The sequence below is a fragment of the Magallana gigas genome, chromosome 6 (assembly GCF_963853765.1).
Source record: "Magallana gigas chromosome 6, xbMagGiga1.1, whole genome shotgun sequence".
NCBI classification, from domain to species: Eukaryota; Metazoa; Mollusca; class Bivalvia; order Ostreida; family Ostreidae; genus Magallana; species Magallana gigas.
Window position 1 is genome coordinate 53,972,011 of NC_088858.1, and position 20,346 is coordinate 53,992,356.

Here is a 20,346-nt window from a genome sequence, read left to right on the forward strand (position 1 = left end):
ATTTACCCTATTATTACCCATCGATCCCGTCGCGTGGTGTAAGGCCGGTCGAGGGGTCTTAATGAGAGCTGTTTATCCGTGCCTATATGGACACACCCATGGTTTTCTGCCGCCTGCGATATTCGGTCAACTTTCGACCTTAACTTGGCGTAGGAATAATGTAGTCTCCAGTTCCCCGCCGGGCGGACTCGGCGGCGCAGATAATCGTAGCATATATTGAAAGCAAAGGAGAAACAACTCTTTATATAGCAGTGCCCTTCTCTGTTTCTCATTGAGATGAAATATTTTTCTCCATCAACATGGTTTTTGATGGATAAGGGATTTGTGTTTTGGACGTCAGCAATTTGGTGGTGAATTACACTAACCTGATTACTCATTCAGTCAATTAATGCGACTCGAGATGTAATCCCCGGAACCAGTTAAGTCTTTGTAACTGTGATTTGGTCGTCGTACGAAAGAATTAGTCGTAAATCTCGCCCATGTATAGTAATGAGCGAACTGCAGCAAGCAGGCACGGCTGCCTGAAACATACACTGGTGTTATATCATAAAAAGGACGGCCATTTAAATTAAAGTGACACTAAACCAAACCTATACATGTAGCTGCAGTGGGACTTGTACCAATATAACCCTTTGATATGATTATACTGGTACGATATGGTTAAAAAAATCTTGCTTTTCTTTCGATTTGGTGTATTATATTTGATTAAATTCAGTCGAGAGTAAAATTCCAAAACAACAAGCGCTGTTTAACGCTCGGTTCGATTTATTCTTATATAGTCGCTAGATTGTAGGAAATGGTCGTATGTTGTAACAATTAGCTGATAAAACAGTAAGTGGTGGAGAGGAAATGGTTACTTTGCCTTAATCCAAATGAAGAAGTTGATCTAGATTTCTAATTCCCCAATAGGAAGTGTTTTCCTAAAGTTAATCAGTTCATCGATCCCTTCCTCATTTGCTTGCACTCAAGACGAAATCAAATCCTCCTTTTGCAAAGGATACAAGTCTAGTTCCTATCAGCCGCTTTGAGAGATTTAATGTACACACACAAAAACTGAGTACATCAAAATTGGACCAATGAACTGCCGATAGGTTTGGGAAAAAGTACATAACAAGAAGCCACATCGCTTACCTGAGTAACAAAAGTACATAACAAGAAGCCACATCGCTTACCTGAGTAACAAAAGTACATAACAAGAAGCCACATCGCTTACCTGAGTAACAAAAGTACATAACAAGAAGCCACATCGCTTACCTGAGTAACAAAAGTACATAACAAGAAGCCACGTCGCTTACCTGAGTAACAAAAGTACATAACAAGAAGCCACATCGCTTACCTGAGTAACAAAAGTACATAACAAGAAGCCACATTGCTTACCTGAGTAACAAAAGTACATAACAAGAAGCCACATCGCTTACCTGAGTAACAAAAGTACATAACAAGAAGCCACATCGCTTACCTGAGTAACAAAAGTCATAACTCTGATCAAATCAGCATTACAGCACCTAATTCAAAATATCTTGACAAATAAGTACAGCACAAAATGTTAGAAAATCTGCCGACTTTTATCCACATCTTTTTATGGTAAATACTACGCCACCTTTTGTTGTCTTAGTAAATTTGTGAAAAGATTCTATTCTATTTAAAAATCCCACCTCTTGTGGCCCAAATTTTCTCCAGGGAATCATGGTTTGATCAAACTTTTATCTGCACAACTTGTGCAGTAACAGTGCATTCACACAAGTTTCGACTTTTTCTACTGACAGTTTTTTCTGTGAAGATTTTTAAAGATTTTATCTAATTATTCAGTTATGTATAAACTTGACATCCCTCCATTGTGGTCCCAACCTACCCCGGGAATCATGATTTGTACAAGCTTGAATATACACTACCCGAGGCGGCTTCCACACAAGTTTAAACTTCTCTGGCCGAATAGTTTTTGATAAAGATTACTATGTAAAAATTCATCCCCCAAATTGTGACCCCATCCTACCCCCTGGGATCATGATTTGAATGAACTTGATTCTACACAAATTTAATCATTTCTAGCCAAATATTTTTGAAAAGATTTTTAAATATGTTCTCTATATATTCCTATGTAAAAATTCGACAACATTTGTGGCCCCATCCTACCCCCCGGGGACCATGTTCTGAACAAACTTGAATCAACACTACCTGGGGATGCTTCCACACAAGTTTAAGATTTTTCTGGCCAAATGGTCGGGATCTGAAAAGAAACATTTTAAAGATGTTCTCAATATTTTCCTTTGTAAAAATTCATCTTCCCCATTGTGGCCCCACCCTACCCCCGTGGACCATGATTTGAACAAACTTGAATCTACACTACCTTTCACACGTTATGGCCAAATGGTTCTTAAATGGATGATTTTTTTAATATTCCAACACATTTTCAACAATTCTAAATTCTTCAACAAACTTAAATTCCCTTCACCCAGTGATGCTTTTTGCCAAGTTTGATTGAAAATGGTCCAGTGGTTCTGAAGAAGAAGATGGAAATGTGGAAAGTTTGCGACAACGAGGTAGACGATGACAGACAACGGACAAATCTTGATCAGAAAAGCTTTGAGGCCTCGGCTCAGGTGAGCTAAAAAGCTTACCTTCAAAATATCAATAAATGCAAAATCATATTTGATTAAATACTTTTAAAGGAGTGTATTTGCTAAATGTACCTACAAGAAAGTAACAATAGACTTACGGAGAAACAACAGAAAAAAATGAAATTATAACTATTCTTAACGTCTTCAAAAGCTGAAACTGACAAGGAAAACGATTGATAGTTTTACGTTCCTCATTTCATTTACAGCTGCAAAGATACATAACGTTTTGCATGGAATCAATCCCTTTTCACGAATACGTATACTTTATTACTCTTTGATCAAAATCGTATATGTGGTATTAAAGGTCAAAGTGATAAGATGCGGTTACTACTGTGAAATCATTAAATTTTCGTGGTGGATCAATTTTCGTAAAATTCGTGAGTACCTCTCATCCACGAATTAATATCCTCCACGAATTAATAAAAAAGGATAATAAAGTAACATTTTCTCTTGTAGATACAACAGAACACACGAAATTACGTCCCCACGGACCTGTAAAATTAAAGCAACCCTCGAAAATTGACCCCCACGAAATTTAATGATTCCACAGCATTACTACTATAGTCTGTCCCAAGTTACTGCTTCCATCAATTTTTGATGATTTTTAATAAAAATACACATTCCTGTGAAAGAAAGACAATTGAAATCGATAAAAGGGAATATATCCAAGATATCTTCATTGAACAATTATCCCTTTTCACTCATAAAATTTCAGAGGAACGAAAACAATTTTCTTACGATGATTTGTAATAGGAAATGTTTACCAGGCACGTAGCATCAGGGGGGGGGGGGCCTGCCCCCCCCCCCCCCCACTTTTTCTCGCAGCAAGAATTTTTTTTAAATTCACATATAAAAAATGGAATAAGCATGGAGTTGCCCCCCCCCCAATTTTTTTGGAGTATGTAAAAAAATGGTATGAAGATAAGGAAATAAAGAGTGAAATTTCAATTTTAGATATGCTACTCCAGCCCCCCCCCCCCCCCCCCCCCCATTAGGATTTTGAAGATGTTGGAAAAATCAAATTGACCCTTTTTTTTTTTTTTTGCTTGTCAATATTTTTTGGATGAGTCTGGCCCCCCCCCCCACCCCCCACTTTCAAAAACGATGCTACGTGCCTGTTTACATCTTTTCTCTATTCGGAATACACTCGGAATACATCGCGCAATTTTTTAACATTATCATCCGGGCTTATTAATGGCTGATGCAATGCAAAATCTCCGTAGACTTTCAATTTCTGGATATGTATTGAAACCTGAAGCGGTAGAGGGGGCGTTTCAAAACAGATAATCTGGACATTTTTCATATTAGTGGATGAACGTAGTTTAAGCACAAAGGTATTTACTATTATTGAAATATCAAGCAAAAAGTGGTGGAAGCAAAAACGCGGGACAGAGTATAGTATTCTATGTTGTCACGCTCAGGTGTTTTAAGGGGGCTCCAAAGTCTGGATGTTTCTACTTTGATCTCATTTAAAGAAGAGCTCAATATAAAGATAAAGAAAGCTACTCAAATTTTTAAACAATAAAAGTTTATACCTTTAAAACATAATTGCAAAAAATTTAAGGTACATTTGTAGTTCTGATGGTATATTCTTGAACCTTAAGGTACATTTGTGGATCTGATGGTTAATTCTTCGACCGCACATCCTCCTTAACTTCTCTGCCTTCTGAGTTCATGTCCATTTTAAAGAAAATCGAATAATAAATTGTTCGTCCGAATAAATTTTATTCAAAGTTATAATGTTATAACATACATTTACAAAATTTGATACAAATTATTCATTACAATCTTCAAGAGACTGACCATAGTAATACAGTATTATAGTTTAATTTACAATCTATTATGAAATACACTATAGTTTTGATTTACAAGTAATACAGTCTGTGTTTCTATCAGTATGTGACGTACGATGTACATATTAAGATTCACGACTAAAGAACATCTAAAAGTACCAGACAATACCAATAAAAATTAAAACCGGTATGCAATGGTTTTTATTTCCCTGAAAATAGTACATTACAGCTTCGATTTACAAATGGTATCCTCCCAGTGTCGAGCTACACAGTCCATAAAATCACTAAAAGCCTTTTTATAGTCTTCTGTATTGGTTTTTAAATGCATCGCGTGCTTAGATTTCGTCCAACATATAAACGATACTGTCATTTTCAAATTTTCCCGCCAATTTTTGATAATGGCATCCACCAGGTCAGCATCACACATTGGATCATCTCGGCTATACACGAACAAAGTCGGCACCTGTAAGGGAGAGTCCTGAAAAAGCTGCACTCCTTTCTCAAAAAAATTGAGAGTATATTTGTAGGTTACACACAGATAGACAGACAGGAGGCGAGGGATGAGGGACTGCACCAGGGGGTTCTGGGACAGACCGTGCCTGACGCCGGAAATCATGCGCTTCGTGGACCCCAGGGTCAGGCTGTCAAAGATGACCCCACGGAGACGACTCCTGAAGGATTGGAACATCGTTGGGTTCTCCTGTAGGAGTATCATGCAACTGGTATGGTTGTAGGCGCCGATAGAGATGGCGTGGCAGAGCAGGTGCTCGTAGTGCCCAAGTTCGCTGACCGTAGCGAGCACCTGCCGGGCTAGCTTCATCGACAGCGGGGGCCATGCAAACTGGATCACGCGCCCAGGAATATAAAGCACGTCGTAGCCTGACTCGTGATACAAATTGACGAAGCGCTGCACAGCGCGCTGACTGGCGTTCAGCCATCCATATAACAACACAAGTTTGGCGCCATTGTTTGAACTGACGTCTGGGCGCTTGATGAGTGAAAAATCCGTGTTTTTCATAGTAGACTCAATGACCTCACTGTAGCTAAAAATTATAGACAAGAACAGTATTGACAGTATGCAAAAAAAAAAAAAATTAAAAAAAAATTCAAGGACTGCACGAAATAATCATGACGTTGTCAGACTTAAATTCCCATTATTTCTTTCATTTAAGTAGTGATGTACATAAACGTAAAAAATAATTCGGTTAATTCTACTTGCTCTTAACGATCAATTAATTATTTTGTTAGAAAAACGTTGTAAATATTAGCAATAAAATGCATTCTTTGATAATTCACGCGGGCTTTTGAAGGAAGTGTCCTTTACAAAATTAAGATTATTAGGAATCAAAATTTGTACATGACAAGTTGTTATGTACAAATTTTGATTCTCAATAATCTAATTTTTTTAAAGGACAGTAGCGATCATTGCAGAAAAAAAAATTACATAAGCTGCAAACGCGGGATTTGTATTTTTTCTGCTATGTCGCTAACTTCAAATCCCGCATGAATCACCAAAGCATTTTATTGTTTATTGTTTATTGTTTATTAAGTATGTAGCAATGCAATTTCATCTAAATGTTACTAAATACAGATTTTGTAAAGGTTTCTTTACAAAATTAAAAATAATTTTATCTGCGAGAATGATATCCTAATTAATGCATTCTGCAGCATCTATCTATATCACATATGAGCTGTACGGAGGAATAGTAAAGGGTCACGATCTTGGTCAAAATTTATTTTTCAGTTTTTTTAATGTTTACAATGCTTCCGTACTGAAAGGCATTTCTAAAGATCAACCAACATTTTAGTGTCAGTCGTCGAAAGCGAGATGCAAGGCTTAGAATTCTTTGTTATGTAAACAAAATTGAGGTAATGGTTTTGTGAGTTCCATTTTAATATTTTTGCTTATTACTCTACGACTGATGACACTCAAATTTTGGTTGATCATCAATATTGCAATGTAAACAATAAAAATAGAAATATAAAACTTGACAAAAATCGTGAGCGTGTCCCTTTAAACGTTATACCCCGGTATTATTTACACAATGAAATGTTTTCTTCGGGTTATGAAGGTAGCGACATTGCAGAAACAATATATAACTCCCGGTAGCAAGTTATGTTATTTTTTTTAAGAATGTTTATTTCTCCCAAACCATATCAATGGTACATGAGGTACAAAAAACAAAGATATTTACAAATGTACAAATGCAGGGTCAAGTTAGGAAGAGTACATTTCTTCGAACTCATTACATCATCTAACCGAAGTTTTTCGTAATACTTAAAATCAAAGTACCGAAATTGCAGGAAAGCGGTTGGCAAGCTTGCTGTCGAGTTGTTAAGAATATCTGCATTAATATTTCATTTCTAGTTATTGTAGAGTTCCAGTACAAGTTCAGACACTAACCCACCACTCTAGTGCAAGACAAGCCAATATCCCCCACCCCCGAGATACCAATGTGGTTCAACTATAATATTATTTGAAAACAAATATAATTATCATATATTTCTATAAGTCTAACAATTTACCCACGGTAGGACTGTGTTGAGGCCAAACCTATATAAAACAAAATCAAATTTTCAAATAAATACGATTTTTCCTGAAACTCCCAATCTACTTAATGGTTGCCAAATCATTTCAATTTCTGGCCCTGGATCAAAAGTACATGGGTATATCCCTCTAACTATTTTTAGAATCAGTAGGACAACGAATAGTGCCTATAGGCAGAATAGTTCCTATACTTGCAGAGTGTATATACATTTATTGGAACATTTCCTATCAAAATGCTTGACACATGTCAGGAAAGAGTCATTCAAGGGGGTTACTCGTTGCTGAACGAAAATTACATTCTATAGGAAAAATGCATTACCCCCGCCCCCAGCCATTTGCAGAAAATAAACCGGCGAATTCCACACCGGACTTTCCAATGTCCTCGGACAAATGAAACAAGCCAGGTTATCAAAGGTGACGTGGTCCATTCGGCGGTTTGGAAAATGAATTCATACCAAAGAAAATGCTCCCGTATCTACCTTTTTAAAAAATATTCTCCGCTCTTCAAAAGAGAGAGAGAGAGAGAGAGAGAGAGAGAGAGAGAGAGAGAGAGAGAGAGATCGGCTCCGGTAGTCCTTTTATTATGTTCAAAGAGGAATAACTCTGTTTTTTTATCGTGATGCTACAGAACGTGGACACAAAGTAGCGCATGTAACGCCGTGACCTGGTTACGAATAACTTTGTTCAATGTTGCTTTATCATCATACCCCGTACTAAGTTACGTCTAAAATGAAACGGCTACACATACCTCTGGATAAATTATAAACAATCGTCATTCTTCTTCACCCCCATAAGCTGCGATAGGAGTTGAGAGGTCAAAGTCCAGTAAAATATAGCTAAAAAGCGGAAAACGAAGCAATTATCTTATTAACAATAATATTATAAACAACAATAGAATATTTGATTCGAAAAGATCAAAATCATTAACTTACGTATGTTCAATATATTTATCTGTTGATTAGTGTTAAAGATAAAGTCAAAGAAGATATTCAACATGAAAACTATAAAGACAATGTCTATATAATTTATTCTGATTTTCTTATCTAAGTGGGTAAAGTTTCAATCGATCATTGATATGTGTAAAATGTAAATTGTGCAGTCTGTTTGTTAGTTTATATTATAATTAGACTTTCAAAAAGGAATATGACTGTGTTCATGTTCTAGAGACGATACTAATTAGAATTATTTATCTATGTAACGAATTAGATCAGATCCTGCGCAAGCGCAGGAATCAACAGGAAAATGTTGACTGTTTTATCCCTTTATATTGTGAACTTAACTACAAGTTTATTAATGCAAATTTGACAATAATTTGTAGTTGCCATAACACAAAGTAAATAAACCACAGAGTATACTGTACAAGGGCGCATTCCCTAGTATGGTATGTTTAACCATATTTTATGATTTAAAATATAATATAGTGATGTCTTTATAGACATTATAGATGAATATAATTGTAAACCTATTTTTAGATACAGTCGTTTTACCGGTAACGAATATTTGCCAGTATCGAATAATTTTTAGAAAAAATTATTTGTGAAAAACGAAGTTAAGGTTTTAAAAAATCCAAGCTAGGTAATTATAATACATAAATAAATATATTATCAGTGCGTGGAGTTGTTTGACATTTGCACGATTATTTACCGTATTGTTTACAAATTAGAAAGGTGACCCAGATATGAACTGCCGGAAGTGCAAGGCAGAAAAAACGAAAGTGTGAAAACAATTAAAACTAACCATGAAAATAAGTTTGTTATTGACCCCTTTTTTGTGAATAATTAGTAATTATAATCCATTTAATGAGATTATGCATCATATCAAATAATAATGGAGCTTTGAATGAAATTACGACTTCAGATAGAACCACGTGTAGTTTTCCTAGTGTCGGTTCATTGCGACAGAAGTATTATTTGGCTGGATATATTGATAGATATACGGGCAAAACAAAGGCAAATGACAATTACTTATCATCAATTACTATTATAAAGTGTTTTCGTAAAAAAACAATTTCATAAAGTAACGCAAAATGAAAACTGTTCAAGTCCAGTTTCAATTTGACGGGAGAACGGTACGAAAAAAATAACGATCATATTATTCGTTTAAATAACATATTTCCACAATTATTTTGCCTTCTTCATTAATAAATCTATTGACATGTACTCTAGTGCATTTTTGAAATGAATCCGCCCCAAAATTTTCGATCAGAAGTGATAGAGGGCACTTGATTCGATACTGGAAAACGTATTCGAAACGAATGCTGGAGAAAACGTACCCAGGAGAAAACGTACCCAGGAGAAAACGTACCCAATTTCTAGGGTACGTTTTCTCCAGGAGAAAACGTACCCGGGTACCTTTCTCCAATGAAAATCATAAATAATAGTTTTCATAATTATTCTAAATTCTAAATATATCATTAATAAATTATTTAGGCAATAATTTGTTACACACGTACACGAACATACGCTAACATCGCCCGGGCAGTTTATTAAGTCGGCAATTAATTATCCATAAACAAACCGTTAAATAATTAGTTTTTATTGCAATCTATAATTTGGAGAACTAAAAGATGAGTATCTTAAGAAGTCGATAGCGCGTTTTTTTTTTAATTTTTTTTGAAAATTTATAAAACAAAGTTGAAAATATTTAGCTCAAATCAAGTCCAAGTCTTTTGAATATTTTTTTGATTTATATATATAAATGGTTTAAAATATATATAATTTATGAATTACAACACATTGAACAGTTCATTCAGAAGAACATCATGCACACTTTTTCAAAAATGTTATCATTTGATATTTTCATGCTTGTATGTATGTTACTTCTGACGCCACTGACCATTGCTGACATGTATAATGTGTGGGTAGTGAATATTTCTACCTCCTGCGCGGGGCATGGGGGGGGGGGGAGGCAATACATAATATTACATAACAATAACTGCACAGGTATTAAATTGATTATCACTATAATTAAAAGGCAATCAGGGGATCTCGCACAAAGATACTCAAATAGGTAAGGCTAACGGTAAATGGAAAACTTAGAAGTAAGCTGATAACACTTTATGACAGGTCATTAATTTGTACTAAAATAAAAGTTGCTACAATTATAATAAAGATATAATTCATAAAATGAATATATTTCAATCTATTTCTATATATTTATGCATTGAAATATGCATCTGAAAATTATTTAGTATGTCCAAACCCTTTAAGAATATAACACATTAAATTCAATCACTATTAAATTCATACATTTCTGTATATTCATTATGTAAAATAGTATACATGTAAAAGTAATAAAAACTTTTGAGTAGTATATTTATGATTTTCATAAGGTACGTTTTCTCCTGGAGAAAACGTACCCTAGAAATTGGGTACGTTTTCTCCTGGGTACGTTTTCTCCTAGGTACGTTTTCTCCTGATACCTTTACCTTCGAAACTAGGAAAATGGAGGGAGTGTTGAAACCACTATCTCCGTAATGGATTCATCCTTTATATTTATGGAAGTTTGATACTTCAGTTTAGAAGGACAAAGAAACGCGATTTAAACAAAAAATAAAAACATTAGGAATTCCGATGATAATAGTCGCATGCACGACGAAACGGCATACTGATTCGTTACCGGTAAAACGACTGTACATGAATACATATGTATTATGGATTGATGTAAAGAGTTATTCCCTTTCAACGCAACTTATTCCTATTGTACTATTTTTATGCCAAATATTCATATTGTTGTTAATTATTGTAGGGCTATTTATTTATTTTTTACTATCTATACCAATTTAATAAATTCTGGATATGCCCAGAACCCGAATAGGCGTTTGTTTGATTCTTTGATACTCAACAAATACCCCTGTACATATATACCTGGATTTGGCCTCCTAGATCCCTAGGGGACAGGGATGGGACAGGGACACACACAACCACACTTGGCAAATGGTGACGACCACACCCTCATTACGCAGAAAACACACACACTTATCTTACATACATTACAATTTCAAGTACAACACATGTATTTTACATGTATTAATATTAAACATTAGTTTACTTAGTTGAATAAACCTTAAATAACATTTGAGTAGAAGTTGTTTAATGCTTCTGCTGGGAAAAAATTACCCGAATTTTACCATGGCCTTGCTTGCAGGGTATACACAGGATGTTGACAATGGAAACATAAATACGAAGGTGGCATAGGCAATAAATTTCCGGATAAATAAAAAAAATCGTACTGTTTTACCATATAAAAAGCCTCAGTAATTTTAGAAAACAGAATTTATACTTACATAATTTTTAGATGATACATATGTACTAAGGTTTGATATTACTACCGACATAGATAAAAAATATACAAACAGTGTACACGACCGATTTAATTCATGTCAACAATAAATTAATCTTTACCTCATACGAGTCAAGTTTTCAGCCTCTGTACATAACGTACAATAATTTCTGTTGTGCAATAATGAATTCATAGCTACTTATGTAAATTAATAAAGTTGATTAACAACCACTAATTAATTGATTTTTTTAGGTTACCTGAGTCTCTCAGGTGACATTTGCAATTGGTTTTCGTCCGTCGTTGTCCTCGTCGTGCGTTAACAATTGAACATTTTTAACTTCTTCTTCAAAGCTACTAGGCCAATTCTTTTTAAATATTATAATAATTCATCTTTAGGGTAATGGTATTTCATGTCCCATGATGGCTCTAGGGGCAGGGCAAAATGTTCAAAATTTGACCAATTTTCAAAAAAACTTCTCTCTACTTTCACACATCTGTAAAAGACCCGAATTCATAATTATTTAAACCAGAAAGGCCTCTACCAAAATTGTAAATTTCATGTTCCACGGGGTAGAGGTTTTAACTCTAGGACGGGGTCAAAATGGTTACACTGTGTTAAGGTATAAAATGTTTAAAAATCAACTTCTATTCTCCCATCGACTGTAAAGAAAATCGATCTGAATTCATGATCAATTAGACCAGAAAGCCCTCTACCAAAATTGTAGCTTTTCTGTCCCCCTGCGTAGGGGTTTTGACTCTAGTGTGGGGCCAAAATGGACATACCGTGTTAATGACTATACTGTTATACAAAATATTCTTCTCTACTCCCACATATTTGCAAGAAAAACTGAACTTATATTTAGGTACACCGGAGAACCTTCTAACAAGTTGTAAATTTCATGTCCCCCTGGGTAGGGGTTTTGACCCTAGGGTGGGGCCAAAATTGTTATGTTGTGTTAATACATTTAATGTTTAAAAATTGTTTTCAATATCGAATAAAAAACTGACTGCATATTAAGAAAACAAGCTATCGTAAATTGTAGATTTCATGTTCCTCAAGGTAGTAGTTTTGATTCTAGGACGAGACCAAAGCAGTAAGATAGTATATGGGGTAAGGGTTCTTACTGCAGGGTGTGGCCAAAATGGTCATATAGATTTAATATATACATGTATATACATTGTAATCTTTACGTCTACTGACACAGAATAGAAACTGATTGCGAATTAGATAAAAAAAACCCATTAAGCTCTATCGATAATCTTTTATTCAATTTCATGACACCTATACAAGGCAAAGCATATGGCTGGGGGTGTATTAGTCTTCTTATTTTATTCTGCTCTGGAATTTGAATGAAAAAAAAAATGAGTAAATTCACATGTTTAGAAAAGAGAAAGAAAGAAGCTGTCTATCAAAGTTAAGATTTGGAAATAGTTCAAATGGGGAGGGGGTGTAACATTTAATGGGGTTATCTTCCCTTGCGTGTACATATTTAGGAATTGATAATTAAAAATGATGTAGATTGAATGAGAATTTGTATGATTAAAAGAGTTGTACAAGAATTTTTTGTTATTTAAGACAAAACAACAGTAACAGTTTTAACTTTCGAAGAAAACAAATAGACTTGTTAACAGTAAAGTAACAATCAACTGGTCAGCCAAAATCACGGATAAGCGCTACATGTAAATTTTGGATAAATGCTAGATAGTGTGTTACAAAGGTTGAATATTGAAAAGCCGAAACATGAGAAGTAATATGAAAAAGGGAGATTTTTATGTTTTATTTTTCGTTTAAATATCCTAAGAGGAAGTTTATGTCTTGCCCCCTGGGGACGGGGGATGGGAGGTTGTTTAAAATAAAACATATATACTAGCCATCTTGTTTTAGTTTATCTACGAAAACTTATAAATGTACACATAAAACCTATCTTAAATGTTAACAAATTTGGGAATATGAGAAGTATTTCCTTTTAGTGTTTTCCACCTTTTCAATATCAGGTCAGGCGCTCTATCATGATCTGGAAGTTTTTCATGATAATTATAGGTTTTACAGTTCTTTTTGAAAGATTTCAGACAGGGAGGTTGTCTTCAGTACAATATTTCTTTTTTTTTTTTTTTACCCAAGAATGGAACTTAATTAAGAGCATATTTGAGATTTATCGACAGGTCTGTGTATGGACTATGATACTCGGGTGACCGTTAAAGCCTGTTTGCCTCTTGTTTTAGATAAATTAGTTAATAAATCAAACTGTTACGTTTAAATTTTTTCACAATATCTTATAAAAATTTATAACACATGTACAATGGATAAAACTAAAAGTATGCTGGAATGTTAATTAATACCATCCTATGAAAAGAACGCCGTCACAAAAGACATGTGTTTTTTTTCAAAAGTGGAAATAAACAGATGACTTCCTGATCCCTTCCAACAGAAACGTAGGGTAGATGGCACTGATAGGGCCTGAGTCTCGTTAACGTTCCGTGTATGTTATTTATGATATTACATATTACAATATCAGAAACAGCAATATATAATACAGTCCTGCGGCGTCCGTGTCCGGTTTTGTATTCTATATGCACCGTATCATGACAGAATCTGCCTGGAGCCGAGAATCACCTTGACAACTGCCTTTCACTACACCCTTTGGAGCAATAAATATAGTTAGAATTAATCTACAAGACAACTCGCTCACTAGTGATAATGTTTCATCGTTGATTATATTTCTTCCCCTAAGAAATAGATATTAATTTTCTATACCAGCCGTTTGAGCAAGGTGTAACATTCCTATTGATGTCCCAGTAATCTGATCCAACTTTATGAAGACGTTTGTATTTTATTATTTGAAAACTTCTCACATTTTGGAATTCATCTCCTTTAAAAGATTTCAAAGCTATCACATTTTTCAATATGGCGAACTAATATTATCTGTAATTTGTTCAAAATAGTAAAAATAAGCGCCCTTCTTATGATGGAAGAACGCCATCGGCATGCTAGTCGAATTAAATTGTCTCCGTTTGATAATTACTTACGCTATCATATAACAAGATTATGAGATAGAGGTATGGATTATGAGAAAGAGGTGTTGATTAGATGAAGGCTTCAAACACCGCCTCCAAGATACAACACGCAAATCGGTGTGAAATCTGTCATTACACATACCTAGGTAATCAACCTATCAGTTTTTGAATACCTATTACAATCAAGAGAATTGTAAGCATATAAATGTTTTTCTGAACATTTAATGCACACACGTTTAATATTAATTGCTGGAAATAGGTAAATTATCATTCATACAATGTCATATCCCGTATATAGTTAAAAAATCTATTTCTGAAAAAGGTGAAATAAATACCACGTTGTTATATCTTTTGTTGAGTAGAATATGCAAACAATGAAAATAAATGAAGCCTAAAACAGACATTCACTATTCTCTTACATCTAAAACATGCATAATGTCTTAAAGTTGTATGCAATCATAAATGTACATCATCACAAAAATAGCAATGAGAAAATCTATAGCATTAAAGAAAGGATAAATATTTTTAACAGGTTTGTTGAGATGCAACTACATGTATGACCTATGTTTATTTAAAGAAACAATGCATACATGTACTCGTATATGATCTTATATGAGTGCAGTGACGTCCAGACTGTTTTCTTACGTAATCCTAATTCATTAAAATTGTCGACTAACATTTTATCTGAGTCACACTTGGTCGCCCAAAAAAAAATATACCAAAAACTTAGAATGTAGATCCCGATCATTTGGCTGGTGCTCAACTTCAAATACTACATTTTATATGTAAGCGGAACAGTGGGTATTCATTCTGGTCTCCATCTTTTCGGTAATTTAGGTCACGTACATGCTCATACAGCATTAGGAGAATCACAGTGCTACATTAACACGTGCAGTATCTCGTACCGGCCACAAAGACTGCTGATTAGAATGTAGTTACCAACATACATCAACTCCGATCTCAAGACTAAAATAAAACCCAGCAAACCAGAGAGAACGTCTGTTGAATATTTTATCAACCCCAAACAATTGCAAAAATTATCAGAGTCAATGCATTTGATATCAAGGACTATCAAATTTGCCTGCGTGACTTTGGAATCTTAAAGTACCTTCCGAGAAAATCTATAGCTGGGCCATTACCCCGCTCGACATTATAGACTATCGACCGCCAAAATGATGCAAAATTCTTCCCGTTAAAATTGAGGAATTGATATTAGGAGAAGTGATTGATTCATGAGTCTTGATAATGTTTTGCAGCGCCAAGGCAAAATGATGTTCCGGCCACGGTAACAACGCACAACGGTACAAGAGAAATGATTTTCTAACGACGGAGAAAGCCAAAATGGCTGCCTGGTCATCCGGAATCCACGCAACATGTGTGTTGTTGCTAGGTCTGTTCGTATGTACCCGCGCGGAGTCTTGTTCATACAAATTCAGCGTGTGGTACCCGGATAGAGATGTCTTAAACAAACTTCAAGTTGTTGAATTTAAAATCTCAAACCTGACGTCTTACGTAGACTTGGAAATACTGAAACTGAAGCACACAGACTTGCACGAACTGAAGTGTCTTCAAAACAGAACTCATGTACTGGAATTAGAGTTAATCAAATCAAAACTGAAAGAATTCAAAGAAAACTCGACTAAAAATGATTCTAAGCTGTGTGAGGAACAACAATTACAACTGAACAATTTAACGGGACGTTTGATACAATTAGAGAACAAGTTCATCAAGAGAGGTGGCCGGAAGTCAAGGATCAAACACGAAAGGGCGCTGAGTGACAGTGGTCAGGTGACAATGAACACGATCAGAGCCTCGGTCAGTGATCTCAGATCGGAGTGGATAATGATCAAGAGAGATATTTTTGATATTCACAAAGAAATTGCATACCTTAAGAAAGACCACAACGACGTCACAAACTTGACGAACCATATCCAGGATACCACTGAGATGTTAAAGAAAACAGTGGAGAACTTCAAATCCTCACTCGAACACAGCTCACAATCTATCCGAATACTTCATTCAAATTTCGACACCCTAAAACAAATAGTATCAAGCAGAAAGGATGAGCAATTGCAGACTGAATTCAAAACGATGACCAAGGATTTCCGTGACATCAAAGAACAGCTACAGGCATACAAACTGAATGCTAGTTCTTTAGAGAAAGTGGTAGAGAAAATGGTATCGACGCGGTCCATTTCAATCAACAGGGCTACAGATACCCCGGCATCCAACCGGACCATGCCATCAGGTAACTCGGGATTCCTGATCTATGACGTCATGACGTCCTTTACTTCAATATTTCATCATTTTCTTGATTCACAGGGGCTTAGGCGGTTTTAATCAGAAGCAATTACAATATGAGTATACTCAAATAGCTTTGCAGTCAAGGGCTTCATTAGCCCTTGTGACCAGGCTACATACAATAGATACGCTGTAATATATGTCATTTGTAATTTTTTTTTCAGACTGCGACGATGTTTTCACTTCTGGTCATTCTTCAAGCGGTGTGTACAGAATCCAGCCCACCGGATCTCGGGACCCTTTCAATGTCTACTGTGATTTCTCCCAGGGAAGCCTACTGGTGATTCAAAGACGACAGGACGGGCTTCAGAATTTCGACAGAAACTGGTTAGAATATAAGTTTGGATTTGGTAGTCTTTACGGCGACTTTTGGCTCGGCAACGAATTAATTTACCAAATCACAAACCAGAGGAAATACGGTTTGTTAATTACTCTAGAAGACTGGGAAGGGAAGTCCGGGTGGGCGGAATACTCGGGATTCGAATTAGAAGATCACACCAATCAGTACACGCTTCGCGTTGCTGGATACAGTGGAAACGCCGGCGATTCTTTAGGATACCACAACGGAATGAAGTTTAGCACAGAAGACACAGATAACGATCTGAACATGCGCAATTGCGCGGCAGAGAACAGGGCGGGTTGGTGGTTCGATTCTTGTTACCTCAGCAATCTTAATGGCGTCTATCACAAGGGTTGGTACACTCAGACACAATCTAGCAACAGTGATGGAATTGTGTGGTTTACGTGGAAAGATTCTGAAAAATATTCGCTGAAAAAAGTTGAAATGAAGTTGAAACGTGTTTAATCGAGGGTGCTGGATACAACGCGCATTGGGAATTCAATGCAGTAAAACAATTCATGTTACAGAGGAAAAAATTGATTGTAATTTTACAACCCAAGTGTTGTTACTGTTGATGAATTCAAATTTTATAGAAAAACAATAAAATAATGTGGACATAAAACAGAATTTGTTTGTAGACTCAATGGAGTTACTGAGTTGCTGAGTTTTGTCACGTGTAAGGATTATTTATTATATACAGACAATAAGCTAGAAGAGATTTTGTTTTAAGTAAATTAAAACATTATTAGAATATAATGTAAAGATATTCAAAAAATCACGTAAAATATAGTCATTTTAGTGGCTAGAAGCACATCATTATATTGACGTGCACGTGACAGTAAGTGGCCAGTCTTTCCCAAATCGATCAGCCGCTGTTTTTACATTATAAAAGAGCCTATATATATAAAACGAAATCGTTAGATTTTTATCCATCATTAGGGATCAACACAATATATTAAGCATTAAGGAAATAACAAACACTGTTTTTCTAGCTGAATCTTTTATAGTCTTTAGATAAAGCTTGTTTTTTTTATTGTTGTTTGTTATTGGTGCCATGCAAAAAGCTACACGATCGATACAGTATGGTTGTATTTAATTCTGGGGATGTATACAAACACATTATTGAAAATAAAAATTGAAATCACGTGTGACATGCTTATACTTTGTCTCTACCATTGCTACGTGTGACACACTAATACTTTGTCTTTACCATTGCTACGTGTGGCGCGCTAATACTTTGTGTCTACCATTGCTACGTGTGGCGCGCTAATACTTTGTCTTTACCATTGCTACATGTGACACGCTAATACTTTGTGTCTACCATTGCTACGTGTGGCGCGCTAATACTTTGTCTTGTCTCTACCATTGCTACATGTGACATGCTCATACTTTGTCTCTACCATTGCTACGTGTGGCACGCTCATACTTTGTCTCTACCATTGCTACGTGTGGCGCGCTAATACTTTGTGTCTACCATTGCTACGTGTGACACGCTAATACTTTGTGCCTACCATTGCTACGTGTGGCACGCTCATACTTTGTCTCTACCATTGCTACGTGTGGCGCGCTAATACTTTGTGTCTACCATTGCTACGTGTGACACGCTAATACTTTGTGCCTACCATTGCTACGTGTGGCGCGCTAATACTTTGTCTTTACCATTGCTACATGTGACACACTACGTGTGACACACTAATACTTTGTCTTGTCTCTACCATTGCTACGTGTGACAAGCTCATACTTTGTCCCTACCATTTCTACGTGTGGCACGCTAATACTTTGTCTTTACCATTGCTATGTGTGACATGCTTATACTTTGTCTTTACCATTGCTATGTGTGACATGCTAATACTTTGTCCCTACCATTGCTACGTGTGACAAGCTCATACATTGTCTCTACCATTGCTACGTGTGACAAGCTAATACTTTGTCTCTACCATTGCTATGTGTGACAAGCTCATACTTTGTGTCTACCATTGCTATGTGTGACATGCTATTACTTTGTCCCTACCATTGCTACGTGTTACACGCTAATACTTTGTCTCTACCATTGCTACGTGTGACAAGCTCATACTTTGTGTCTACCATTGCTACGTGTGACAAGCTCATACTTTGTGTCTACCATTGCTACGTGTGACACGCTAGTACTTTGTCTCTATCATAGCTACGTGTGACATGCTCAGACTGTCTTGACCTGCATACCTACAGACATTTCTTTTTTTTAACACCTAGGAATGAACTAAGTAGCTTTCTGTATTTTGACTTTTAACGTCGACGATATATTTTTGTCCTGAGTTCGCCCACAACAATTATTCGAGTGCATGATCTTTCAAATTTTAACAATTAAGAGCAATTCTGTTAACGAGTAGATTGACACTAGATTGGCTTATATAATCTGGTAATTTGGTATTTAAAATATATTTTAAAAAACCATTTATGAAGTACAAATTGATTAAACAATACCGGTATGTAAAGACTTTAAAAGCAAACATAACTATACTATAGGGTCTACAATAAAAAAAAATATTGCTCTAGCATTGAAATGGTACACCGCATACAGTGGGGCCTCAGATATCCGGACGCCAGATAACCGGACGCTTCAGTTTACGGACGATTTTATTTCGGAACAGATTTTTTTATACGTTATTTTGTCTCATTTATCCGGAATTCCGCGTTCCGGATCCGGACGGTCTGTTTTTACCACAAAACACTGATTTACTACTAATTCTGCTTTATTTATCCGGACGGTAAAATATGATGATACCCTACTCAGTACAAAAGAATACCCCTGTCAATTAAGTTTCACACCTTTTTACGTGCTAGACCCTCATGAGTAGCTTGTATAAACACACTGACTTCCCAAATCAGTTTCATGGAAAATTGCAAACAACGGTGTATCACACACATATCACAATTGGACACAAAGAATTTAGCTTGATTCGGTAATCATTATTGTCCGGTTAATATTTCATGACAAAATAATAAAATAAAGCAGAGTTCTTTATATCTAAAAACGTTCATGTCATCAGACAAATCTAGCATGTGTTGCTATATGGAATGAAAGGCAAATAAAACCTAGGGTCAGCATTGGGAGCCATTGTATAGAAATACATTTAATATCATTCATGACAACAATAGACACATTTCAGATATCCGGACGTTTCACCTATCCGGACGATTGGACTTGGGAACCAAAGTGTCCGGATAACTGAGGCTCCACTGTATTTCCATGTATCAAAGCAAGTTTGTGAAATTAGCTATGTATCAATGATGTTACAACGAAGTCCGGCAGATCCTTCTACCTTGCCCAAAGTGAACGTTGAGTGAAACTGTAACTAAAGACCATGCTCCCTCTCTCTCCGCATCACAAACTGTCGCTGGCTACGTCTATTAATAAATACCCCTACTGTTCGTATCAATATTCAACGAATTTAATAACAACTCCAGGGA

The 20,346-nt window shown here is 35.8% G+C and overlaps 2 protein-coding genes across 9 annotated transcripts; one reads left to right on the plus strand and one right to left on the minus strand.

Moving 5' to 3' along the window:
* Positions 1 to 4,323: 4,323 nt before the first annotated feature.
* LOC105328417 (uncharacterized) lies at positions 4,324 to 11,129 on the minus strand. Of its 8 annotated transcripts, none has more exons than XM_066088004.1 (5): positions 11,089 to 11,129; positions 10,826 to 10,911; positions 7,708 to 7,795; positions 6,705 to 6,876; positions 4,324 to 5,454 (listed from the first exon to the last, which is right to left on the minus strand). In XM_066088004.1, exon 5 carries the CDS (start codon positions 5,427 to 5,429, stop codon positions 4,635 to 4,637), a length of 795 nt encoding a protein of 264 aa, XP_065944076.1. In that variant the 5' UTR covers positions 5,430 to 5,454; positions 6,705 to 6,876; positions 7,708 to 7,795; positions 10,826 to 10,911; positions 11,089 to 11,129; the 3' UTR covers positions 4,324 to 4,634. The 8 variants fall into 8 exon arrangements, with proteins under 8 accessions (XP_065944076.1, XP_034322984.2, XP_034322983.2 ...); XM_034467093.2 differs by lacking the exon at positions 6,705 to 6,876 and adding an exon at positions 6,938 to 6,965; XM_034467092.2 differs by lacking the exon at positions 6,705 to 6,876 and adding an exon at positions 6,938 to 6,965 and having other exon boundaries at positions 11,078 to 11,096.
* Positions 11,130 to 15,339: 4,210 nt separating this feature from the next.
* LOC105328818 (angiopoietin-related protein 7) lies at positions 15,340 to 18,047 on the plus strand. The gene is made up of 2 exons (XM_011429838.4): positions 15,340 to 16,503; positions 16,721 to 18,047. Exons 1-2 carry the CDS (start codon positions 15,597 to 15,599, stop codon positions 17,359 to 17,361), a joined length of 1,548 nt encoding a protein of 515 aa, XP_011428140.3. The 5' UTR covers positions 15,340 to 15,596; the 3' UTR covers positions 17,362 to 18,047.
* The last annotated feature ends 2,299 nt before the right edge of the window (positions 18,048 to 20,346 follow it).